The sequence below is a fragment of the Quercus lobata genome, chromosome 4, assembly GCF_001633185.2.
Source record: "Quercus lobata isolate SW786 chromosome 4, ValleyOak3.0 Primary Assembly, whole genome shotgun sequence".
Classification (NCBI taxonomy): Eukaryota; Viridiplantae; Streptophyta; class Magnoliopsida; order Fagales; family Fagaceae; genus Quercus; species Quercus lobata.
The window spans coordinates 62695556-62719272 of NC_044907.1; the positions used below are offsets into that span (position 1 = coordinate 62695556).

At 34.1% G+C, this 23717-nt stretch overlaps 2 protein-coding genes across 2 annotated transcripts; both read left to right on the top strand.

Annotated features, from left to right (window-relative positions):
* Nucleotides 1–2399: 2399 nt before the first annotated feature.
* On the top strand, nucleotides 2400–10211 carry LOC115983887 (choline-phosphate cytidylyltransferase 2-like). The gene is made up of 8 exons (XM_031106742.1): nucleotides 2400–2702; nucleotides 3237–3350; nucleotides 3592–3687; nucleotides 3929–3971; nucleotides 4060–4215; nucleotides 4377–4457; nucleotides 9213–9311; nucleotides 9687–10211. Exons 1-8 carry the CDS (start codon nucleotides 2539–2541, stop codon nucleotides 9873–9875), a joined length of 942 nt encoding a protein of 313 aa, XP_030962602.1. The 5' UTR covers nucleotides 2400–2538; the 3' UTR covers nucleotides 9876–10211.
* Nucleotides 10212–14608: 4397 nt separating this feature from the next.
* LOC115985556 (choline-phosphate cytidylyltransferase 1-like) lies at nucleotides 14609–20914 on the top strand (the record flags this gene model as incomplete). The annotated part of the gene is made up of 7 exons (XM_031108496.1): nucleotides 14609–14737; nucleotides 14972–15063; nucleotides 15305–15347; nucleotides 15435–15590; nucleotides 15754–15834; nucleotides 19964–20062; nucleotides 20433–20914. Coding segments are annotated over 7 exons (789 nt in total), but the record flags the coding sequence as incomplete, so codon positions are not given.
* Nucleotides 20915–23717: the final 2803 nt, after the last annotated feature.

The following is a 23717-nucleotide window of genomic DNA, read 5'->3' on the forward strand; positions in this document are numbered from 1 at the left end:
TTACAAGGCGTTTGGCTGCTAGTTAGGATAATGATTCATAAAGTTGTAAAGTCTCAAAAGCTTATTTGTCACATTATTATGAAGTCAACCAAAAGTCAAATATCTTCAATATATATATATATATATATATATATGGAGTTCTCAGCATTTCATAAGTCATTATTAGTCATCTAAGCACTTTGTGCATGGGGAGGTGCTAATTCAGTTACAAGGCGTTTGGCTGCTAGTTAGGATAATGATTCATAAAGTTGTAAAGTCTCAAAAGCTTATTTGTCACATTATTATGAAGTCAACCAAAAGTCAAATATCTTCAATATATATATATATATATATATATATGGAGTTCTCAGCATTTCATAAGTCATGTAACAAAATAAATTAATAGATGGAAGGGACTAAATTACAATATTTTATAATTTTAAAGGACTAAAATCAAATATTTAAAATTTAAGGGTCCAAAATTAAACAAACCACATATTTGAGTGACAAAAAAAATGCAATTTACTCAATTTTAATTATTAAATGTCTAATTTCAACCTATGATTCTCATGTGAAAACTTTGAAAAATTGTGAGAGAATAAGCAAAATTAAATAAATAAGGACAATCTCTTGAAACTTTGACAAATATGACAAAATTTAATTAGTAATTTGGGTTTTTTTTTTTTTTTTTTTTTTTTTTTAAGATTTTAAATAAAAATTGTTTAAATACTAGATAAATAAAAATTTCCTTAGTCAAATATATTATGTCGGCCACATATTAGGAGTTGATGTTGTGTCAAGACCTTTCCCTCAACAGTTGGTAAGATCTTTTGTTTCTTGATTTTGTTATTTTTTATATATATATATATATATATATATATATATTTTTTTTTTTTCTATACTACTATTTAAGGGGCTTCTCTTGTTTGGACAGGATTTTTTTTTTGTTCCAAAATACCCTTATACCCCTAGGTTTAAGTAGAAACAAAACTAAATAATAGTATGGTAAAAATACATGTCTAACTTGCACTAAAATATTGCCTACAAAATATAAACACTCTTCTACTAACCCACTTCTTTAAAGTAACAACACGTTTATTGTTTTTCTTTTTTTAAATAGAAAAATAAGTTAAACAACCCACATTGCTACTTTTTTTCCTTTAAAAAAACACCACATGTTTATCCAAAAACAAAACTAATTATCAAAATAAAAAAAATTAGTTATAAAAAAAAAACTAAATAGATATATATATATATATATATATATACTTTTTTTTTTGATAAGTAGATACATCTTTAACTCTCTTCTACCTTTTTTTTTTTTTTTTTTTTTTTTGTGTGTAAAGGTTAATAATTTGCATCTATTATAATTTGAAATTATTATATTTTTCAATTACAGAAATACTTAGGGGTGTGATGAGTATTCTGCGTTTTGGATGAAATAATTTACTCATCACACTCTAGGTTTTTTTGTGATTAAAAAATGTAGTAATCTTAAATTATAATAGATTTAAATTATTAACTTTTACAAAAAAAAAAAAAAAAAATAGAAGAGCTTCTAAGCAAGTGCGTGAGCTCGTGCTTAGAGGCTAGTACATAGATAATTGAGGTAGGGTGATTTGAATGTTGGATGTTTTTATATGAAACACTAAGGCCTCGTTTGGGAGGAGGGAATAGAATGTAATGGAAAGGAATGAAAATAATAATTTTAGAATATTCTTTCATTCCCTTATTTGAAAGTTTTAATGGAGGGAATGAAAAATTCATTTCCTTATTTGAGAGTTTAAGTGGGTGTGAATGGAATGGGTAGGAGAAAATGCTCATTCCTCTCTATTCCCTTACAATTTCAAATTTTCATTCCCCTTAAAATTGGGAGGAATAGGAGAGAATGAAATTAGATTTAATAATTTTTTTATTATTAAAACTCCCAAAATACCCCTATATATTCAACTCTTTATTTTAAAATAGAGATTTAATAGTTATATTGTCATAAAATAATTCAATTCCATTCCCTCTATGTTACTTCCAAACAAGATTACTTACATTTCATTCATTTTTATTTATTTCCATTCCTTAATTTTAAAACATCTAATTAAGGTTATTTAATTTCATTCCATTCCATTCTTTTTCATTCATTTTCTTTATTTAAATATATTCCATTCCATTATTTTCCATTCCTTTCTATTCTTTTATGATCATTCCATTTCATTTTATTCTATTCTCTTATAAACTTTTAAACAAAGCCTAACAAGACTAATAATTTATTTATTTTTCTTGAAGTAATTATTAATGAATTTTTACATTCTTACTCATCACCTTTTCTTTTTTTTCTAATAATCTTCATAATCCTAATAAAAAAAAAAAAAAAAAATAGGCCGCGGAAAAAGCGCGTGTTTTGAGGACCACTAATAGAGGGAGGGAGGGAGGCTGGGAGAGTCAGGCGAGAGGAGAGTCACAAACAATTCTCATTCACAAAAACCAAAAAACACTGAAAAGAGGAATATAGTAATGAGAAATTGTTAGTGTAATTTGAAAAAGCCATTATTATTCGTATCAATAATGGAAGATCCTAAGTCTAAGGATCATCATCTTAACAATTCCCATTCCAATGGCCACTCCGATGGCACATCCTCGTCCGACCGCCTTGTTCGTGTCTATGCTGATGGGATCTACGATCTCTTCCACTTTGGCCACGCTGGTTCACTTGAGCAAGCCAAGAAATCGTCTCTTTCTTTCACTCCCTACTTTTCATTTCCATTCTCTTTTCTCTTTCGATCCGCCTTTTTTCTTTTTTTCTTTTTCTGGGCTGCTCTTATTTTGTCAAATTATTTATTCAATTCCGTTGTTTTGAGGTTTTTGTAAGCTTTTCTCATCTGGGTTTATCTTTGTTTTTGTGTTTTATATTTTCATTGCTTACTTGAATATTATAATAGTTAACGGATTTGTTATTCATTTGTTGTCATTGTTACTTTTTATTTTTTGCTATGCTTGTTGAAATTAGTTTTGTGATGTAGACTTCTATTGAATTATGCATTCTTAAAAGTGTTCATAATAGTTTGTGCTAGACAAGAATTGCTTTTTGTTTACCCTTTCATTTTTGGGGTATTATCAGCATATGCTTTTTGTGATCTTGGTGATGTGTGAACTTCAATTATGCTGGGTTTACCTTGTATGTTCAAAATTCTTTTCAATTAGTCTGAGTTCTTGGTGCCAAACTCATTTTTAATTTTATTATATGATTGAATTTGTGAATTCAGGTTCCCAAACACCTATCTGCTTGTTGGATGTTGCAGCGATGAAATCACCCACAAGTTTAAAGGCAAAACCGTTATGACGGAGGACGAACGCTATGAGTCACTACGCCATTGCAAGTATAGTGTTTTTTCCCAAGTACTTGAATTATTAATGAGTTCTACCATACCTTGCAGTGTTTGCAACACAGATTCTTGTTTACTTGTAATTTGCTTTTGAAAAATTAATGGCATGGTGATGCTTTGTTTTGGTTTGATCTTGGGCATTTGCAGCATATCAAACTTGGATTTTCTTTTTAGATAAGAGAAGTGCTCCAAGATCTTCAAATATTGAGTTTTTATTTTTGTTTGTTCTGTGTAGGTGGGTAGATGAAGTCATTCCTGATGCACCTTGGGTGATCTCTCAAGAATTTCTTGACAAGCACAATATTGACTTTGTGGCACATGACTCTCTTCCGTAAGGATGATCAACCAAAATTCTCACCTCTGAGCTTAAGAGTTATTATATAATTTTGTGGACTAAGGAGTTTCAAAACATATCGAACTTTTTTCAGTCTCTTGTTCTATAATTTATTTAGAAATTATGGTAAATCATATTGATTGTAAATTAATTATTCTATTTTGTGATGCTTATTTAAGTGATTCAAGCATTCAACTATATCGTGTAATCTTTTGTACTTTGCTTAAATCTTTTGCAGTTATGCTGATGCTAGTGGAGCTGGGAACGACGTCTATGAGTTTGTAAGTCTGAGAGACAGTTTCTCTTCTATCGCAATTGGTAATTTTTTTTCTGTTGCATAGAATTATCCTAGGTGCACCTCTATCGCAGGTCAAATCTGCTGGAAGGTTCAAGGAAACAAAACGGACTGATGGGATTTCTACATCGGACATTATAATGAGGATTGTAAAAGATTATAACCAGTATGTGATGCGCAACTTGGATCGTGGATATTCAAGAAAAGATCTTGGTGTTAGCTATGTGAAGGCATGTATTGTATTTAATATTTATTACTTTGGTTTCTGTTTAGATAATTCTGTTTTGAAGTAACTTTGCTGCTGCTCTCTCTCTCCCTTTCTCTTTTGGGTGTAAGTTTGCTGATTTACCTCTTCCTGGTGTACTTAAACTGGTTTTGTTCATGCGTGCAGGAAAAGCGATTGAGGGTGAACATGAGATTGAAGAAACTACAGGAGAAAGTGAAGGAACAACAGGAAAAAGTGGGAGAGAAGGTACTTGTATGCCAATTTCAGTGTAGTGCTATTCTGTATAAGATTTTCTTTTTCCTTTTTTTATTCTCCTAGGATTGATTTTTTCTTCAAGGTACATATGGTTTTACTAATCAAAATACCACATATTATACTAATAGAGTGCTAACATCTCTTCTTCCTTCGTAACTGTCCTTTAGCCTAGAATAGATATACATTCCTTGACAGACTTAGGAACAACTATAGAAGACACAAAAGAGATAAATGCATGAAGAGATGGAGTTTTTCTCATGATAAAATTTCATTGAAACAAAAAAGCATAGGGTTTCACCGAGTACACGGGATGTATTCTAGAATAATAGTCATAAAATTTTGTGTTGTCTATGGATCCACAAGAGACTAATTAGTGTCAGCCAAATATATATATTTTTTCTGCCATTCTATTCTATGCGAAGTCATACTCTCTGCTACCTCTTTAAATGACACGTCTTTTTATACTACCAATGCTAATGTTATTTTAGCTATTATTCTTTTTTCTTTTTCTCGACTTTAGTCAACCCACTTTTCCTCACTGGTGTCTTCATCTCTCTCCTATGCACATTACCAAACCATCTCAAGTAACTTTCCCTCAAATTTAAATTCATATGGTCATCCTATCTTTAGGTGAAGTTTACTTATTTCAGATCCTGTATTAACTTGTATTTCCACTTTCCCATCTTAACATTCTTATTTCACCTACACTGTTGACTTTGGAAAATGTATTCCATTAATAAATATGTTCTGCCTGCATTAAAAAAGATGTAGAAAATTGATTGCAAAATATCTTCTGCTGATACAACCAAATCGTTAGATTCTTGATTGAGAGTTCAAATGTGATGGAATTGGTTTTGTACTAAAATTTTCTATTCTAAGGTTTTCATGGGTCTGTGGTATCTTCAGTAGGAGGGTTGGGTTTGCATGATACAGCATTGTAATGTTTGGTTTCTGGTGGGGTGAAGGCTTCCTCTTGGGTGTAGTGATGGTGGCCGTGGAGTGGCTTCTCTGCTCATTGAGGAGGGTTGCTTCACTATGTTGCTTTGGGTTTTGGTTTGCTGGTGTGGTTTATAGTGTGTGTTCGATGCAATTGCTAGGAGGTTGTGGTGGGGATTAGATGGAGCAAAGTGGTGGGTAGTGGAGAGAGAGTTTTAGAGATACGGCATATACTTATGTACAAAATATTAATAACAATAACATTTACTAATAAATATATTCAAAATATTGCTATTAAGCAAAAAAATATACAGATTATTATTATTTATAGGTAAAAATAATTTTTTTAAAAAAAATTCATGCAAAAAAAGCATGAAGAAACCTAAAGAATTACAAAACCGTTAGAGATTATTCACAGTAAGAAAGAAAATCTAAAAACATTGGAATGGAATCACTAAATATGAATGCCCAAGCTCGAGAACAATCAAACAAAGTGCCTACAACAGAGGCTAAAAGCTGATCCCCCCAGCCCTCCAAGTCCTCGAACGTACGATTATTACACACCCTCCAAATGCTCCACATCAAACACAATGGAACCAAATTCCAATTATCCAAAGAGTGCATCCCCATCCAATTTCTCCACCCAGCCAAAAGATCAATAACCCTCGCTGGTAAAGCCCAAGAAACCCCAAATTTCTAAAAAGAGAGCTCCATAAATGATGAGCCACCACAATGAATCAAAAGATGATCCATTGTCTCCCCAGTACACTGGCACATGCAAACACTAATCTACTATATTATAGCCTCCTCCTTTAGGTTATCATTAGTGAGTATCTTCCCTCAAGCCACCATCCAAATAAAAAAGGAAACTCTTTGAGGGACCTGCACACTCCTATTACATTTCCCTCAAGCCATGATGTATAAAAATAAGAGATACCCAGTAGAAAATAGTTTGTCCTTTTTGGCAACTTGTTCTTCAACAGAACTTTTTGAATGGTGTCAACTAAAAGCTCATATTATTGAAAAAACACTTTTTCTCAAATGTTATCAAATCCCCTCAAAATTTTCTCTTAGCAATTTTTCATTAAGCAATTATTAAAGTTGCAGCTTGTTAAGACTCTTTAAGCTATCAATGGTTAACACCAAGGAAGGAATTTTCTGGTTGATTTCAAGGACAACCGGGCCTCCTCAAGAAAGGTGGGAGATAAGTAATGATTAAGAACTAAAGAATGTTCATATTATTCATCAATACCTTGCTTCTCATTACAATGCTCTTTTATACACTCATGCCTTGCCTTCTAACTAACTGCCAAGTAACTAACTAATCAATACCAAGAAACTAACTAACTGCCTAACTGCCAAGGACTATAGCACATGCTTAATACAATGCTTAGCACATGTCTAATTACAATTCAGCACATGCTCAAATCCAATACAAATGCTATACAATACAATGCAGCATGCTCTCTAACACAGCTTTGTCAAACAGCATGTTTAACATAGCTGTATTAAACAGTCCCTTAGAAGATAGTAAGATAAAGTCTAGGCAATTACAGTTTGTGTAGCCTAAGCAATCACAGTGCCTGGCCATGCTTCAACGTTGTTGAAATTTCAGCATGTTGAAAAAACTACCTAGTGCGAATAAGTCGGTATTACGAGTTATCTTCTTGTGAGTTGGTCCTTTAACAATTTAGTTCACAAATTTTCAATTACTAAATTTGGCACACTAAAGTTTGGACTAAAAATGAAATAATTAGTGTTCCATCCAAAGTACTCCTAATGATTTCATTTCCAAACCTTAGGAGGTCAAAATATAACAATTGAAAAATCTTGTGGGACTAAACTGTGATTGGGCCATACCACAAGGGGGTAAATTGGCGGTCCATAAATTGCAACATATTTTAATTTGTAAGGTATCCTAACGGTTGCATTTTAATCAAAACTTTAGGGGGTCAAATGTAATAATCAAAAGATTGTCGACAAATTTGTCGTAGTATCAAGCCATTATAGTAAATTGTAATTAACCTTTTATTTTTAATATCTCACCTTACGGCCATACACAGTAATTTGTACTGATTATTATAGAAATAACTTGTATTCTAAACTTCAGAAGAAGATAGATAAATCAAACCAGAGGGGTGTACTAACTTTAGGAATAATTTGAATAAACACAAAATTGATTAGGCAAGGTTCCAAGCAGATTGATTGAGTTTAGAACATATTTGTATGTTTCTTTGGCCTATAAATCTACTACTAGGAGTCTCTTCCTTTAAGCATGAAGAGTATTTTATTGGGTTCAGTCAACCTGGTTATATGAATTGACCAATAACTTGAATATTTGATCTGAAATTTCAAATTTCCAATCATCTATGAATGGTCAACATGATCAAGAAAAGGTAAAAGTTTAATTTTTTCAGTATTTGAAATTGAATTTTAGGGCTAAGTATCGGGTTTGCTGGGAAGTCAATAATAACATCAATTGCAGCACTCTAAGCTACTCAATGGTTTGCATCCAGTATATAAAGCATGCCTCTCAGAGCACGTGGGCTTCGAATTGGATGCCATGTATTATATCGCTCAAAAAGCAATAAAATCATTAGTATCACCTACTAGTTTTTTTATTTAATTTATTTTCACCATATTTTAGTGTTATTCCTTATTATTAGGATGCCATCTCTACATGACCCTTGCATGTTTTTATACTTAACTTGTGTAACAAGCAAAACTATATGGTTTAAGGCCAATTTCTCTTATGATTTTTCTATGTACAAAAAATATGTAATTGTTAGAAGTTTGGGTGTGATGGCAAGTGCGTTCCATCAAATGCAACAGGTTGTGAGTTAGATTCGGGGAATCAACCTCTCCAAAAATAAATTGGGGAATAAAGCTATCTACCAATCACCTCTCCCAGGTCAATAGTGGGAGATTTGCGCATCGGGTACAATTTTTTATAAAATATGTAATTGTTAGCTTACCCCATAGTTAAAGCTCAAATCTCACTCACTCATCAGGTTTGAACCCACGACTTCCCTTTGCCAGAGGTAGAGGTATCACCATCAAGCCACAAGGCTGACTTGTGTGACAACATATTCATGTATTTTTTAATACCAATGCCCATATTTAGATTCTGCTATTACATGAAAGGGGATAGGTTAAGGTCCAATCAAGCAATCAATAGGTACTCTATGGTTTGGCCAAGTGCTTTTGCTCAATGAATGAGTCAATTGCAGTCTGATATTTAGAAGTTTAATAACTAGTTGACTGAAATTGACAAAAGGCAAAGTAGCAAAGTAATTCTATATTTCTAGGTAGTGGATTTTTACCCACTTGGGTTTGAGAGGTTTTTTTTTTGGGTGGAAAATTAAAGAAGAGAATAAGAAACTGGAAATGATTTTGAGGCTTTCTTAGCATCCTTAAGGCTGCAACTGATGGTGTCTCAAACCAAGCATTCGTGTGCAACAATGTTCCTTTTGGTTATGTTTCTCTTTATACCGAAGTTTTCTCACCCTGTTTCTCTTTGAATTGATGCTCTTTGTTCTTATTGCTTTTACCTGTGGTCAAAGTGAAGGAATGGTCTCAGTTGTGCTGACAAATTCTTTATCTGTAACATTGGTTCATTGATTGTGGGAAAAAAAATTTGTGGGCTCTCTCTCTCTCCAGAGTATGCTTTAAGCTATCATAATCTTTAATTCTTCATGTTTATTCATTTTTCACATTTTTGCTTTTGTATCCACCAAGAATTGTGTTTAACCTGTTTTTAAGAATTGTTTAGAACTTTGATGGATGTAAGTTACTGCCTTGATATTTTAGATTCAAACTGTTGCAATGCATCGTAATGAGTGGGTGGAAAATGCTGACCGCTGGGTTGCTGGATTTCTAGAGATGTTTGAAGAAGGTTGCCATAAAATGGTAAGCCAATCCATACATATATCTAGATATACTTTATTTGTATTAAATTCAACTTTCAATATTAAATTAGGCTATGTATGTGAGTTGATGCTTCTCTATCGTTTTACCACAAAAAAAGAAAAAGAAAAAGAGCAGATGATTCTTATCTATTTTTCCACTTCTATTCTGGCATTCTTACCGCCACAATTTGGTTGCTTATCTAGATATATTTTGTCTAATAAATTCAACTTTCAATACTAAAATTAGGCTATGTATGTGAGCCGATGTTCTCTATTGTTTTACTGAAAAAAAAAAAAAAAAGAGAGTAAATTCTTCTTATCTATTTGTCCATTTTTATTCTGGCATTCTTACCACAACAATTTTGGTGCTTATCAGGGCACTGCCATCAGGGATCGAATTCAAGAGCAGCTAAGGGGTCAAGCCTCATATCTCCTACAAAATGGCAAGGAAGTTGATGATGACGATGAAGAATATTACGATGATGATGATGATGATGAACAATATTATGATGACGGCGATTATTATTATTATGAGGCAGACAAGAGAGATGAGAAAGAAAAGTAGATATGGTTTTCCATTTCTTGAATGTAGTTGGTCTGTTGCATATTGTCCATGGCCACTGTCTCTATAAAGTGCCACACAATGGCAGCAGATGATGAAATATGGATTGCTCTGGTTTTGAAAGGAAGGGTTGAAGCTTCTACTTGTATTAGTTTTTTTTTTAGTATTATTATAATTATTATTCACTTTTTGTGGTTGAAGTTTCTCAGAACATACAAGTAACACGGGCATACATGAAAGTCCTGTTTTCTGCTTGGCAAAATTGGCTTTCTTGAAACGTGTTTCTGGTTGGTGATCATGTAAGCACCTTATAGATGAAAATTATTTCCTCTTTGCTTATTTCTTATTTCTTATTTTTTTTCCCCTGCATCACAACAATATGGTTCAAATGAAATCAACGCTTCAATTTCTCTCTGAATTTTGAAAAACCAAAAAGAAGAGTAAAATATGCATACTAGTTTTCATTCATCTAATCAATCTTTGCTAAAAACTAAAAAGAATCTGGAATAATATGAACAACGAAGTAAGTGCAAACAAAAAAAGTGAAAATCACGTTACTCAACAGTCCATATTTGTTATGATTTATGTGGGATTCTGAAGTTGTCAAAAGTCTTGTAATTTAATTGACATTTCATAAAACTTCAAATTCAAAAAGTTGTTGAGAGTTTAAATCCTAACTATTGAATTTATCAACAAAAATAAAAAACAAAAAATCACCCGATTTCAGGTTTTCAGTCACTAGATGCTATGGGTTGCAATGAGGCTTGCAGGTTGGAAGTTTTGGCTAAAATTCTTGCCAAGCCATGTCACACTTTTCCAATCCGTGACAAAAGCCTATACATTCTATTATATCATGCCATTGCCGTGTGTTTCCCTATCACAAGTCCTATAACGATGACTTAGTGATGTTTTGGATGGTCCTAGCTAGTAGACGCAAAATGCTCAAGTATTGAGGTTCACGTACCCAAGTACCAACTTAAATATAGGTTGGATTGTTTTCTCTTATGAAGAAAGGAAGATTATGATATAGAAACAAGTCAACATCATTTTAAATGGCTCACTTGCAGTAAGAGCATCTTTAGCAATTTTTCTAAATTTTTATATTGTTTAGAGAGAGTGAACAGTAAATTTTACTTTTTTACTTACCTATTTTTTCAAATATATCACAAGTCCTATAACGATGACTTAGTGATGTTTTGGATGGTCCTAGCTAGTAGACGCAAAATGCTCAAGTATTGAGGTTCACGTACCCAAGTACCAACTTAAATATAGGTTGGATTGTTTTCTCTTATGAAGAAAGGAAGATTATGATATAGAAACAAGTCAACATCATTTTAAATGGCTCACTTGCAGTAAGAGCATCTTTAGCAATTTTTCTAAATTTTTATATTGTTTAGAGAGAGTGAACAGTTAGTTTTACTTTTTTACTTACCTATTTTTTCAAATATATTTTTTATTAGATTTTCTATCATTTTTCTATATTATTTCTTCATTGTCTTTTTTTATTTGTTCTTTAAACTTTTTTTATTCATTCTTAACAACTCAAACACGTATTTTCAGTTTTTAAACAACATTATACGTATTTCCACACATTTTTTCACTCACACGTATTTCTACACATGTTTTCAAATAACAAAACACATTTTTAAGTGCATGTATCAAATACCCCTTATATTTTTCAAAATATGTAATTTGAAATTTATCAAATCTATTTAAGTCTTCAAAATTAATCAAATCTATATAATTTGGAATGAATTTATTTGTTAATTTTTTCCTGAATTTTTTTTTAAATTTTACCTTTTTGGATTATTATTATTATTATTCATTTTTAATGAATTTTGATTATTATTTAGATTAATTTATTACCAATATTAATTTGAATTATTACTATTACCCCTTTATTTATTAACCCATTTTGTCCTCTAGCGCTGAAAAAGTCTAGGAATTATAACCCAAAATTTATGGCAACCTAGGATAGTGTTGTCAAATCTCTTGAGCTTTATCACATTCCCACAAGCAATGCAGCAGCGTCTCCTCAGCCAATGTGCACCTTTGAACCCCCTTTGTCTATATTCAGCTGTTGGTGCTGCACTAAGTTTTGCCATATTGGCAGAATGTTCAATAGTTTGCAAAATTAAAACTGTCCAAATGGGTTTCCCGTCGAGCATATTCACCTTCATTCTTTCCGCTGGCTGGGAATTATGGGGGTCAAGTAATACAACAGTATGAGAAGTATTTGGGTTTGCCTTCATTTGTAGGGAGGGGAAAAAATGCAAGTTTTAATTATATAAAGGAAAGAGTGGAAGAAATTGCTCTCTCAAGCCGGACAAGAGGTTTTGATCAAGTTTGTTATTCAAGCTATCCCAACCATTTCCATAGATTGTTTTAAACTTTTTGTGGGTTTGTGTTAAGATATTGTAGTCTTGATTAAAAAATTTTGGTGGGGGCAACACGGCGATCGGTGCAAGATTCATTGGCTCAAATATGATGATTGACTAAATCCAAACTAGTGGGCGACATGGATTTTAGGGATTTGGCCATGTTCAACAATTCCCTTCTAGGAAAGCAAGCATGGAAACTTCTCCACAATGCTCAATTATGGAAGCCAAAGACTCTAGGTCTAGTTCTTATGTATGAAGAAGAGTATCTTACAAGGTCGTGATGTCATTCAAAGAGGCTTAAGGTGGTAGATTGGGGATGGGAAATCTATGAAAATTTGGCAGCACTATTGGTTGCCAATTAAGCATCCCCCATAATTCAATCACCCATGATAGACTCAATGGAAGAAGCTACAATGGAATTTTTTAATTGAAGTGGAAACTAGGCAATGGAACATTAATCTGCTTGATGGTCTCTTTACTCCCCAAGAAGCTGAAAAAAAAAATAAATGAATAAATCACTTTAGCCCCTGTTGAGTTCGAGGATGTTCTTTATTGACATTTCTTTCAGGATGGCAGGTATATATGCAAGTTGGGGTACAAGATCTTGAAGGAGGAGAACGATTTACCTCCCTAAGAAGATTCTTTGAATTGGGATAGAGAATTGTTGATACCTTGTGGTGGTTGACGCCCATCGCAGCAACGCTCATGCCCTTGGGGAGCAGTTTTTGAGCTCGGGTGCTGTGAAATGAAGGTGAAAAGGGTACCTCTAGTGTGTGACTTGAATTGAGTCAATTCTAACCTATAATTACCAAATATAAGTAAAGTCACCACCAATCATTGAGTTTTTTCTAAGGTGTGATTGATCACCTGACTCTATTTGATTTTATTATCGATCCTAGGCTAAAAAAAAATGTCGTTTTTCTTAATCTAAAACGGATGGGTAAAAAATCTTGATTCTTGAATTCAGAAGTTTGGTTACACGCGGGGAAGGTGTTAGGCACCCTGCAACGCCTGTTCGGAGATAGCCACTTCTTTTGGTAAAATCTAAATTTTCGGACATTGGCAATTTAAAACAAGCTATTGGCGTTAGCTTTTGGGGCTTTAAAAGAATTGGGCTTTGAGATTTGATTTTGGAGGGGGTGTGGTCTTACTCAATGCTTTGCTAGCACATTTAGAATTGCTTCCAAATTTTCACGATGAAAATCTGACAGCATCTCACCTAATTTTTGTGGCGGAAATTCAGCAGCATTTCACCTTTGGTGTATCATAGCACACAAAACACTATTCTCACCAAGCTTTCTTTGTGAGAATACAACAACAAAAGTGCCCCATTTTCATGGTGAAAATTTGGCAGAGTTTCGCGTTTGGTGTGTTATGGCGCATCGGCAAGGTTTTATGCTTGTGTATACGACGTATGTTAGTGTGTTTGTACTAGGGCGAGCCAAAGCTCTCCAAAGCATCGAACCCGTTGATGCGCGTCGCATACATGGGGAAATTGATGTCACTAAGCTGATATGGATCGAAACAATCACACCGCGATGATCATGTACACAATGTAGCATGAATATGCATCGACAGCAATCGTCTTGAGTGCATACCCACACCACAAGGTCAAGAGTACCCATGATTACGAGAGGGTTGCTCTCCTAACTATGGGAGTCCATCATACAAAGTGCACAACCACCCATAACAAGAAGATAATATATATACATATATTATCTTTGTCAGTAGTGAAAGACAAAGCCGTAGCAGCAGCCAGTGCTTCAATTTCAGAGCTGTTATAGGCTTGTTGGACTATCTTAGAGCAAGAAGCAAGTACCAAGCCCGAGCAGTCCCTTATCACCACGTTGATACCAGACTTGTTCTCATCGGAGAAGACAGCCCCGTCTAGGTTAATCTTCACCATGTCCGCCGGAGGAACTTCCCAAAAATTTCTTCTTCTACTTCGTGCGTGTCTCTCAATCCATGAAGCTGTCGAAGTTGACTGGCAGGCTACGAACTCGGCATGCTTGTCCTTGGACAGTTGGGCAATATGGTGGACAGCACTGGCTGCTTGGTTGAGCCGAACTTGATTTCTTTGAGTCCAAATCGATCATGCAGTCATAGCAGAGAGCACAATCATCCAAGATAATAGTTCTTTGAAGTTAAGGAAATGAACATGCCTCCTACAAGACCACAACTTGGGATCAGCCTAGACCACGTCGACCTCCTTGCATAGCCAGAGAGCATGCAATGGAGTTTCATGTTCTTCATGGCAGCGGTCACAGAGAGGGTCATCCATAATTCAAAATTCTTTTCAATTAGTCTTAGTTCTTGGTGCCAAACTCATTTTTAATTTTATTATATGATTGAATTTGTGAATTCAGGTTCCCGAACACCATTCTGCTTGTTGGATGTTGCAGCGATGAAATCACCCACAAGTATAAAGGCAAAACCGTTATGACGGAGGACGAACGCTATGAGTCACTACGCCATTGCAAGTATAGTTTTTTCCCAAGTACTTGAATTATTAATGAGTTCTACCATACCTTGCAGTGTTTGCAACACAGATTCTTGTTTACTTGTAATTTGCTTTCGAAAAATTAATGGCATGGAGATGTTTTGGTTTGATCTTGATCATTTGCCGCATATCAGTACTTGGATTTTCTTTTTAGATAAGAGAAGTTCTCCAAGATCTTCAAATATTGAGTTTTTATTTTTGTTTGTTCTGTGTAGGTGGTAGATGAAGTCATTCCCGACGCACCTTGGGTGATCTCTCAAGAATTTCTTGACAAGCACAATATTGACTTTGTGGCACATGACTCTCTTCCGTAAGGATGATCAACCAAAATTCTCACCTCTGAGCTTAAGAGTTATTATATAATTTTGTGGACTAAGGAGTTTCAAAACATATCGAACTTTTTTCAGTCTCTTGTTCTATAATTTATTTAGAAATTATGGTAAATCATATTGATTGTAAATTAATTATTCTATTTTGTGATGCTTATTTAAGTGATTCAAGCATTCAACTATATCGTGTAATCTTTTGTACTTTGCTTAAATCCTTTGCAGTTACGCTTATGCTAGTGGAGCTGGGAACGACGTCTATGAGTTTGTAAGTCTGAGAGATAGTTTCTCTTCTATCTCAATTGGTAATTTTTTTCTGTTGCATAGAATTATCCTAGGTGCACCTCTATCGCAGGTCAAATCTGCAGGAAGGTTCAAGGAAACAAAACGGGCTGATGGGATTTCTACATCGGACATTATAATGAGGATTGTAAAAGATTATAACCAGTATGTGATGCGCAACTTGGATCGTGGATATTCAAGAAAAGATCTTGGTGTTAGCTATGTGAAGGCATGTATTGTCTTTAATATTTATTACTTTGGTTTCTGTTTAGATAATTCTGTTTTGAAGTAACTTTGCTGCTGCTCTCTCTCTCTCCCTCTCTGTTTTGGGTGTAAGTTTGCTAATTTACCTCTTCCTGGTGTACTTAAACTGGTTTTGTTCATGCATGCAGGAAAAGCGATTGAGGGTGAACATGAGATTGAAGAAACTACAGGAGAAAGTGAAGGAACAACAGGAAAAAGTGGGAGAGAAGGTACTTGTATGCCAATTTCAGTGTAGTGCTATTCTGTATAAGATTTTCTTTTTCCTTTTTTTATTCTCCTAGGATTGATTTTTTCTTCAAGGTACATATGGTGTTGCTAATCAAAATACCACATATTATTCTAACATCTCTTCTTCCTTCGTAACTGTCCTTTAGCCTAGAATAGATATACATTCCTTGACAGACTTAGGAACAACTATAGAAGACACAAAAGAGATAAATGCATGAAGAGATGGAGTTTTTCTCATGATAAAATTTCATTGAAACAAAAAAGCATAGGGTTTCACCTAGTACACGGGATGTATGCTAGAATAATAGTCATAAAATTTGGTGTTGTCTATGGATCCTCAAGAGACTAGTCAGTGTCAGCCAAATATATATATTTTCTGCCATTCTATTCTATGCGAAGTTATACTTTCTGCTACTTTAATTGACACATCTTTTTATACACCAATGCTAATGTTATTTTGGCTATTTTTCTTTTTTCTTTTTCTCGACTTGAGTCAACCCACTTTTCCTCACTGGTGTATTCATCTCTCTCCTATGCGCATTATCAAACCATCTCAAGTAACTTTCCCTCAAATTTAAATTCATAAGGTCACCCTATCTTTAGGCAAAGTTTACTTATTTCAGATCCTGTATTAACTTGTATTTCCACTTTCCCATCTTAACATTCTTATTTCACCTACACTGTTGACTTTGGAAAACGTATTCCATTAATAAATATGTTCTGCCTGCATTAAAAAAGATGTAGAAAATTGATTGCAAAATATCTTCTGCTGATACAACCAAATCGTTAGATTCTTGATTGAGAGTTCAAATGTGATGGAATTAGTTTTTTACTAAAATTTTCTATTCTAAGGTTTTCTTGGGTCTGTGGTATCTTCAGAGGAGGGTTGGGTTTGCATGATACGGCATCGTCATGTTTGGTTTCTGGTGGGGTGAAGGCTACCTCTTGGGTATAGTGATGGTGGCCATGGAGAGTGGCGTCTCTGCCATTGAGGAGGCATTCAATAACCCTCGCTGGTAAAGCCCAAGAAACCCCAAATTTCTAAAAACAGAACTCCATAAATGATGAGCCCCCACAATGAATCAAAAGATGATCCATTGTCTCCTCAGTACACTGGCATATGCAAACACTAATCTACTATAGTATAGCCTCCTCCTTTAGGTTATAACCAGTGAGTATCTTCCCTCAAGCCACCATCCAAATAAAAAAGGAAACTCTTTGAGGGACCTCCACACTCCAATTACTTTCCCAAGGGAAAGTGACAGAAGAAGACCCCCTTAGCGCATTATTTATTATTATTATTATTATTAGTATTAGTATTGTCGTCATCATCATCATCAAGGGCAAAAAATGTATAAAAATAAGAGATACCCAGTAGAAAATGTTTGTCCTTTTTGGCAACTTGTTCTACAACAGAACTTTTTGACTGGTGTCAACTAAAAGCTCATATTATTGAAAAAACACTTTTTCTCAAATGTTATCAAACTCCCTCAAATTATCTCTTAGCAATTTTTCATTAAGCAATTATTAAAGTTGCAGCTTTGTTAAACAGCATGTTTAACATAGCTGTATCAAACAGTCCCGTAGAAGATAGTAAGGTAAAGTCTAGGCAATTACAGTTTGTGTAGCCTAAGCAATCACACTGCCTAGCCATGCTTCAAGATTGTTGAAATTTCAGCGTGTTGAAAAAACTACCTAGTGCGAATAAGTCTCATGAATTACCACTCTTTCTGTTTCTGTTTCTGTTTCTGTTTTTTCTTTTTCATTTGGAAAAGGGGGAGGCGGTATTACAAGTTACCTTCTTGTGAGTTGGTCCTGTAACAATTTAGTTCATAAATTTTCAATTGCTACATTTGGCACATTAAAGTTTGGACTAAAATGAAATAGTTTGTGTTCTATCCAAAGTACTCCTAACGATTTCATTTCCAAACCTTAGGAGGTCAAAATGTAACAATTGAAAAAGCTTGTGGGACTAAAATGTGATTGGGCCATACCACAAGGGGGTAAATTGTTGGTCCATAAATTGCAACATCTTTTAATTTGTAAGGTATCCTAATGGTTGCATTTAATCCAAACTTTAGAGGGTCAAATGTCATAATTGAAAGGTTGTTGGCTAATTTGTCGTAGTATCAAGCCATTATAGTAAATTGCAATTTACCTTTTATTTTTATTATTATTTTTTGATAGGAACCTTTTATTTTTTATATCTCACCTTACAACCCATACACAGTAATTAGTACTGATTATAGAAATAAAATGTATTCTAAACTTCAGAAGAAGATAGATAAATTAAACCAGAGGGGTGTACTAACTTTAGGAATAATTTTGAATAAACACAAAATTGATTAGGCAAGGTTCCAAGTGGACTGATTGAGTTTAGAACATATTTGTATGTTCTTTGGCCTATAAATCTACAACTATGAGTCTCTTCCTTTAAGCATAAAGAGTGTTTTAGTGGGTTCAGTAAAATATGAATTGACCAGTATCTTGAGTATTGGATCTGAAATTTCAAATTTCCCATCATCTATGAATAGTCAACATGATCAAGAAAAGGTAAAAGGTTAATTGTTTTCAGTATTTGAAATTGATTTTTAGGGCTAAGTATTGGGTTTGCTAGGGAAGTCAATAATAACATCAATTGCAACACTCTAAGCTACTCAATGGTTTGCATCCAGTATATAAAGCATGCCAAGCATGTGGGATTCGAATTGGATTGTCGTTGTTAAGAGTCATTTACCAGTGTGTACTACCAACAATTAAGACTCATGCAGTCTCAGCAAATTTACAAAAATTTATCATAATAAAGTGTGTAAGCCTAACATTAAAAGGCGTTGGATGCCATGTATTATAGTGCTCAAAAAGAAATAAAATCATAAGTATCACCTACTAGTATTTTTATTTAATTTATTTTTACCATACTTTAGTGTTATTCCTTATAATTAGGATGCCATCTCTACATGACCCTTGCATGTTTTTATATTTAACTTGTGTAACAAGCAAAACTAAAGCTAATTTCTCTTATTGTTTTTCTATGTACAAAAAGTATGTAATTGTTAGAAGTCGGGCCTTGGTGTGATGGCAAGTGCGTTCCATAAAATGCAATAGGTTGTGGGTTAGATTCCAGGAATCAACCTCTCCAAAAATAAATTGGGGGATAAAACTATCTACCAATCACCTCTCTCAGGTCGTGCAATAGTGGGAGATTTGTGCACTGGGTACAACCTTTATAAAATATGTAATTGTTAGCTTACCCCCATAGTTAAAGCTCAAATCTCACTCACTCATCAGGTTTGAACAACTTCCCTTTGCCAAAGGGAGAGGCATCACCATCAGGCCACAAGGCTGACTTGTGTGACAACATTTTCATGTATTTTTTAATACCAATGCCCATATTTAGATTCTGCTATTACATTCATTACATGAAAGGGGATAGGTTTAGGTCCAATCAAGCAATCAATAGGTACTCTATGGTTTGGTCAATTGCTTATGCTCAATGAATGAGCCAATTGCAGTCTGATATTTAGAAGTTTAAAAACTAGTTGACTGAAATTGACAAAAGGCAAAGTAGCAAAGTAATTCTATATTTCTAGGTAGTGGATTTTTACCACTTGGGTTTGAGAGGTTTTTTTTTGGGTGGAAAATTAAAGAAGAGAAGAAGAAACTGGAAATGATTTTGAGGCTTTCTTATTATCCTTAAGGCTGCAAATGATGGTGTCTCAAACTGAGCATTCGTGTGCAGCAATGTTCCTTTTGGTTACGTTTCTCTCTATACAAAAGTTTCCTCACCCTGTTTCGCTTTGAATTGATGCTCTTTGTTCTTATTGCTTTTACCTGTGGTCAAAGTGAAGGAATAGTCTCAGTTGTGCTGACAAATACTTTTATCTGTAACTTTGGTTTATTGATTGTGGGAAAAAAATTTGTTGACTCTCTCTCTCTCTCCAGGATATGCTTTTAGCTATCATAATCTTTAATTCTTCATGTTTATTCATTTTTCACATTTTTGCTTTTGTATCCACCAAGAATTGTGTTTAACCTGTTTTTGTTTGTTTGTTTGTTTTTGAGAATTGTTTAGAACTTCGATGGATGTAAGTTACTGCCTTGATATTTTAGATTCAAACTGTTGCAATGCATCGTAATGAGTGGGTGGAAAATGCTGACCGCTGGGTTGCTGGATTTCTAGAGATGTTTGAAGAAGGTTGCCATAAAATGGTAAGCCAATCTATACATATATCTAGATATACTTTATTTGTATTAAATTCAACTTTCAATATTAAATTAGGCTGTGTATGTGAGCTGATGCTTCTCTATCGTTTTACTTCAAAAAAGAAAAAAAAGAAAAGAAAAAAAGAGTAGTTGATTCTTATCTATTTTTCCACTTTTATTCTGTTATTCTTACCGCCACAATTTGGGTGCTTATCTAGATATCTAATAAATTCAACTTTCAATACTAAAATTAGGCTATGTATGTGAGCCGATGTTCTCTATTGTTTTACTGAAAAAAAATTAGAGTGGATTCTTCTTATCTATTAGTCCATTTTTATTCTGGCATTCTTACCGCCACAATTTGGTTGCTTATCAGGGCACTGCCATCAGGGATCGAATTCAAGAGCGGCTAAGGGGTCAAGCCTCATATCTCCTACAAAATGGCCAGGAAGTTGATGATGACGATGAAGAATATTATGATGATGATGATGATGATGAACAACATTATGATGACGGCGATTATTATTATTATGAGGCAGACAAGAGAGATGAGAAAGAAAAGTAGATATGGTTTTCCATTCTTGAAGGTAGTTGGTCTATTTCCCATGGCCACTTTGTCTCTATAGAGTGCCACACAATGGTAGCAGATGATGGAATATGGATTACTCTGGTTTTGAAAGGAAGGGTTGAAGCTTCTACCTGTATTAGTTTTTCTTAGTATTATTATAATTATTATTCACTTTTTTGTGGTTGAAGTTTCTCAGAACATACAAGTAACACAGGTATACATGAAAGTCCTGTTTTCTGCTTGGCAAAATTGGCTTTCTTGAAACGTGTTTCTGGTTGGTCATGTAAGCACCTTATAGATGAAGTTATTTCCTCTTTTCTTATTTCTTATTTTTTTTCCCCTTCATCACAACAATATGGTTCAAATGAAATCAACACTTCAATTTCTCTCTGAATTGTGAAAAACCAAAAAGAAGAGTAAAATATGCTTGAGTCTTCATTCATCCAATCAATCTTCGGTAAAAACTAAAAAGAATCTGGAATATTATGAACAATGAAGTAAGTGCAAAAAAAAAAAAAAAAAAAAAAAATGAAAAAAGCATGAAATTGCCAAGAGTCTTGTAACTTAATTGATATTTCATGGAATTTCAAATTCAAAAAGCCGAGAGTTTAAATCCTAACTAGTGAATTTATCAACAAAAGAAAAAAAGTCACCTGATTTCAGGTTTTCAGTCACTTGATGCTATGGGTTGCAATGAGGCTTGCAGGATGGAAGTTTGGGCTAAATTAATTCTTGCCAAGCCATGTCACACTTCTCCAATCCGTGACAAAAGCCTTTACATTCTATTATATCATGCCATTGCCGTTTGTTTCCCTATCACTAGTCCTATAACGATGACTAAGTGATGTTTTGGATGGTGCTAGCTAGTAGATGCAAATGCCTCTAGTTGTTGGGTGGGAAAAATTAAACAACGTCAAAGAAAGAGGCAGGGTTGGGTCTTCTTCATGCAACAAGGCCTAGCTAGGAACTGAGCCTTGATGGCATCGATTCTGTGGAGAATCAACAAGAACAGGTCATCCTTTTGGGCTTCAGTTCTGTGCAATAAATGTCTAACCTAGTCTGACAATTTCGGAAACTTGCTCAAAGTCTAAGGTTTTGATGTTGTGGAAGCTTAAAGAAAGCACACACGATGCTCTCTTTGATGGACGGAAACTAAACTGTTAGTTTCTGGGAAGTAAATCTCAAATTCATGAGGGGTTTTCCTGAATCCACAAAGAAAAAAAACTGGAATCCACCAGAGAAATAATTTAACGAAAGTCTGTGTTTATTGATAATAGTTTGTTTTGCCTCTGACAGCTACAAAACATATAAATACTGAGAAAAAAAAAATGTCTAAAACACTAATTCGCACTAATTACGTGATTAGGTAACAAAATACCTAAATTTACACAAAATGGCAAAATTGAGTTAAATGCAGAATAAGGTCTCAAAATAGACAAGACTTTATTCTGACTTTTAAGCTAAAAATTATTAACGAAAAATAAATATTACTATAAATAGCAAAAACACTGTTTTCGGGGCCTTAGTGTGTGTTTGGATCCACTGAGAAGTTGCTGCGTTTACGTTTACGTTTCAGTTTTTTTTTTTTTTTTTTTTTTTTTTTTTTTTTTACGCTAAAACGCTACTGTTCATCACTGTTATGAACAGTAGTCGCAACTTTTGACCGTGAAAAGTATACATGTACACTGTTCATGGACCCACAAATTACACTTTTCAGCAATTTTTTTATTAAAAATGGGTCCCACGGTACTATTCACATATTTAAAAATTATTTTGCTACAGTGTTTTCAGTTTTCAATTTTCAGTTTCAGCAAAATAAGTTCTATCCAAACAGACCCTTAATGACAGAATTCGCCTAAATTTTGGTGATGCTCATGACAACATGAATCTAAATCAGAATACCATTTCCTTTCAACCTGCCAAATTTCATGGAATTCCAATACTGTCACTCCAATGGTCTCTATGAGTTTATTGGCACCCCCTTTGATCTTGCGTTGTGACTAGGCCTGTACACGGTGCGGTGCGGCCGGTTAATGGAGGGTTTTTTGCACCACACCTATAGGGTGCAGTTTTCTCTCTTGCTTGACTGCACCTCATCTATGAAGGGTTGGCACTGGTCTACACAAGGTGCAGTGCACCATACTAGTTCGGAGCGGTTAGTTCAGTTAATTCCTCTATTGTCTTAGGAATCAAACACAACGCAGTTAACAGCCCAAACCCCATCATAATCATTAAAATATTAAAATATTCCATAAAAAGAAAAGGAAACAAAGGAAAACACACAAATACAAACAAATTCACAATCTTTCTCTCAAAAATATTCAATTTCAAATCACAAAAAAACCCATTTAAAAAAAAAAAAAAAACACTAAACCGAATCCATAAAAGATAAATAAAAACTATTGAAAATAAAATACATAAACAAACCTCAATGAAAGCATTGTAAGGAGGAGCATAAAATTCAAAATCTTCCATAAAACTTCATGAGAATAGCAAAAAGGAGAGAGGAAAAAGTGGAACTCCAAGAATTGTAGCTTTAAGGGGCATAATACAGTGGCAGCAAGCAGCAGCAGTCGAGGCAAAGAGTGAGGAGAGAGAAAGAGAAAGGCGAGGAGGAGAAGTTTATGGGAGAGGGAGAGACTGGGCGACTGATGAGAAAGTGAGAGCTGGGTATGTAATAATTTTAGGGTTTAAATTGAAACGCTGTAGTTTTGAATTTATTTATTTATTATTATTATTTTTAAGCTGATACCAAAACGACGTAGTTTTGAAACTGATGTTAAAATTAATGTTAGGCTCAAAACGTGTCGTTTTGGTATCAAATTAAAATTATATAGAAAAAGCACAAACATTTTTAACCCAACATCTCCAGCTCTTACTTTCTCTAGCGCCGTACTCCCTTCTTCCTTGCCTCTCTCAAACCAACTCTCTGGCATTCTTTTTTTTTTTTTTGAACAGCTCTCTTGCATTCTTTCTACTGAAACACAATAGATCACACATGTTAAATTATAGCATATATATATATATATATATATATATACTCGGTGAGGTGCGGTTTCTCGTCGGAGTGTAAAATAGCTGCCGATCGTCACA

Bases quoted from the DNA above. Each gene is read 5' to 3' on its own strand.
- LOC115983887 (XM_031106742.1), top strand. From the start codon at position 2,539: ATGGAAGATCCTAAGTCTAAGGATCATCATCTTAACAATTCCCATTCC. The intron at 3,972-4,059 runs GTAAGTCTGAGA...CCTCTATCGCAG, and splicing joins GGAACGACGTCTATGAGTTT to GTCAAATCTGCTGGAAGGTT. The intron at 4,216-4,376 runs GCATGTATTGTA...TCATGCGTGCAG, and splicing joins TTGGTGTTAGCTATGTGAAG to GAAAAGCGATTGAGGGTGAA.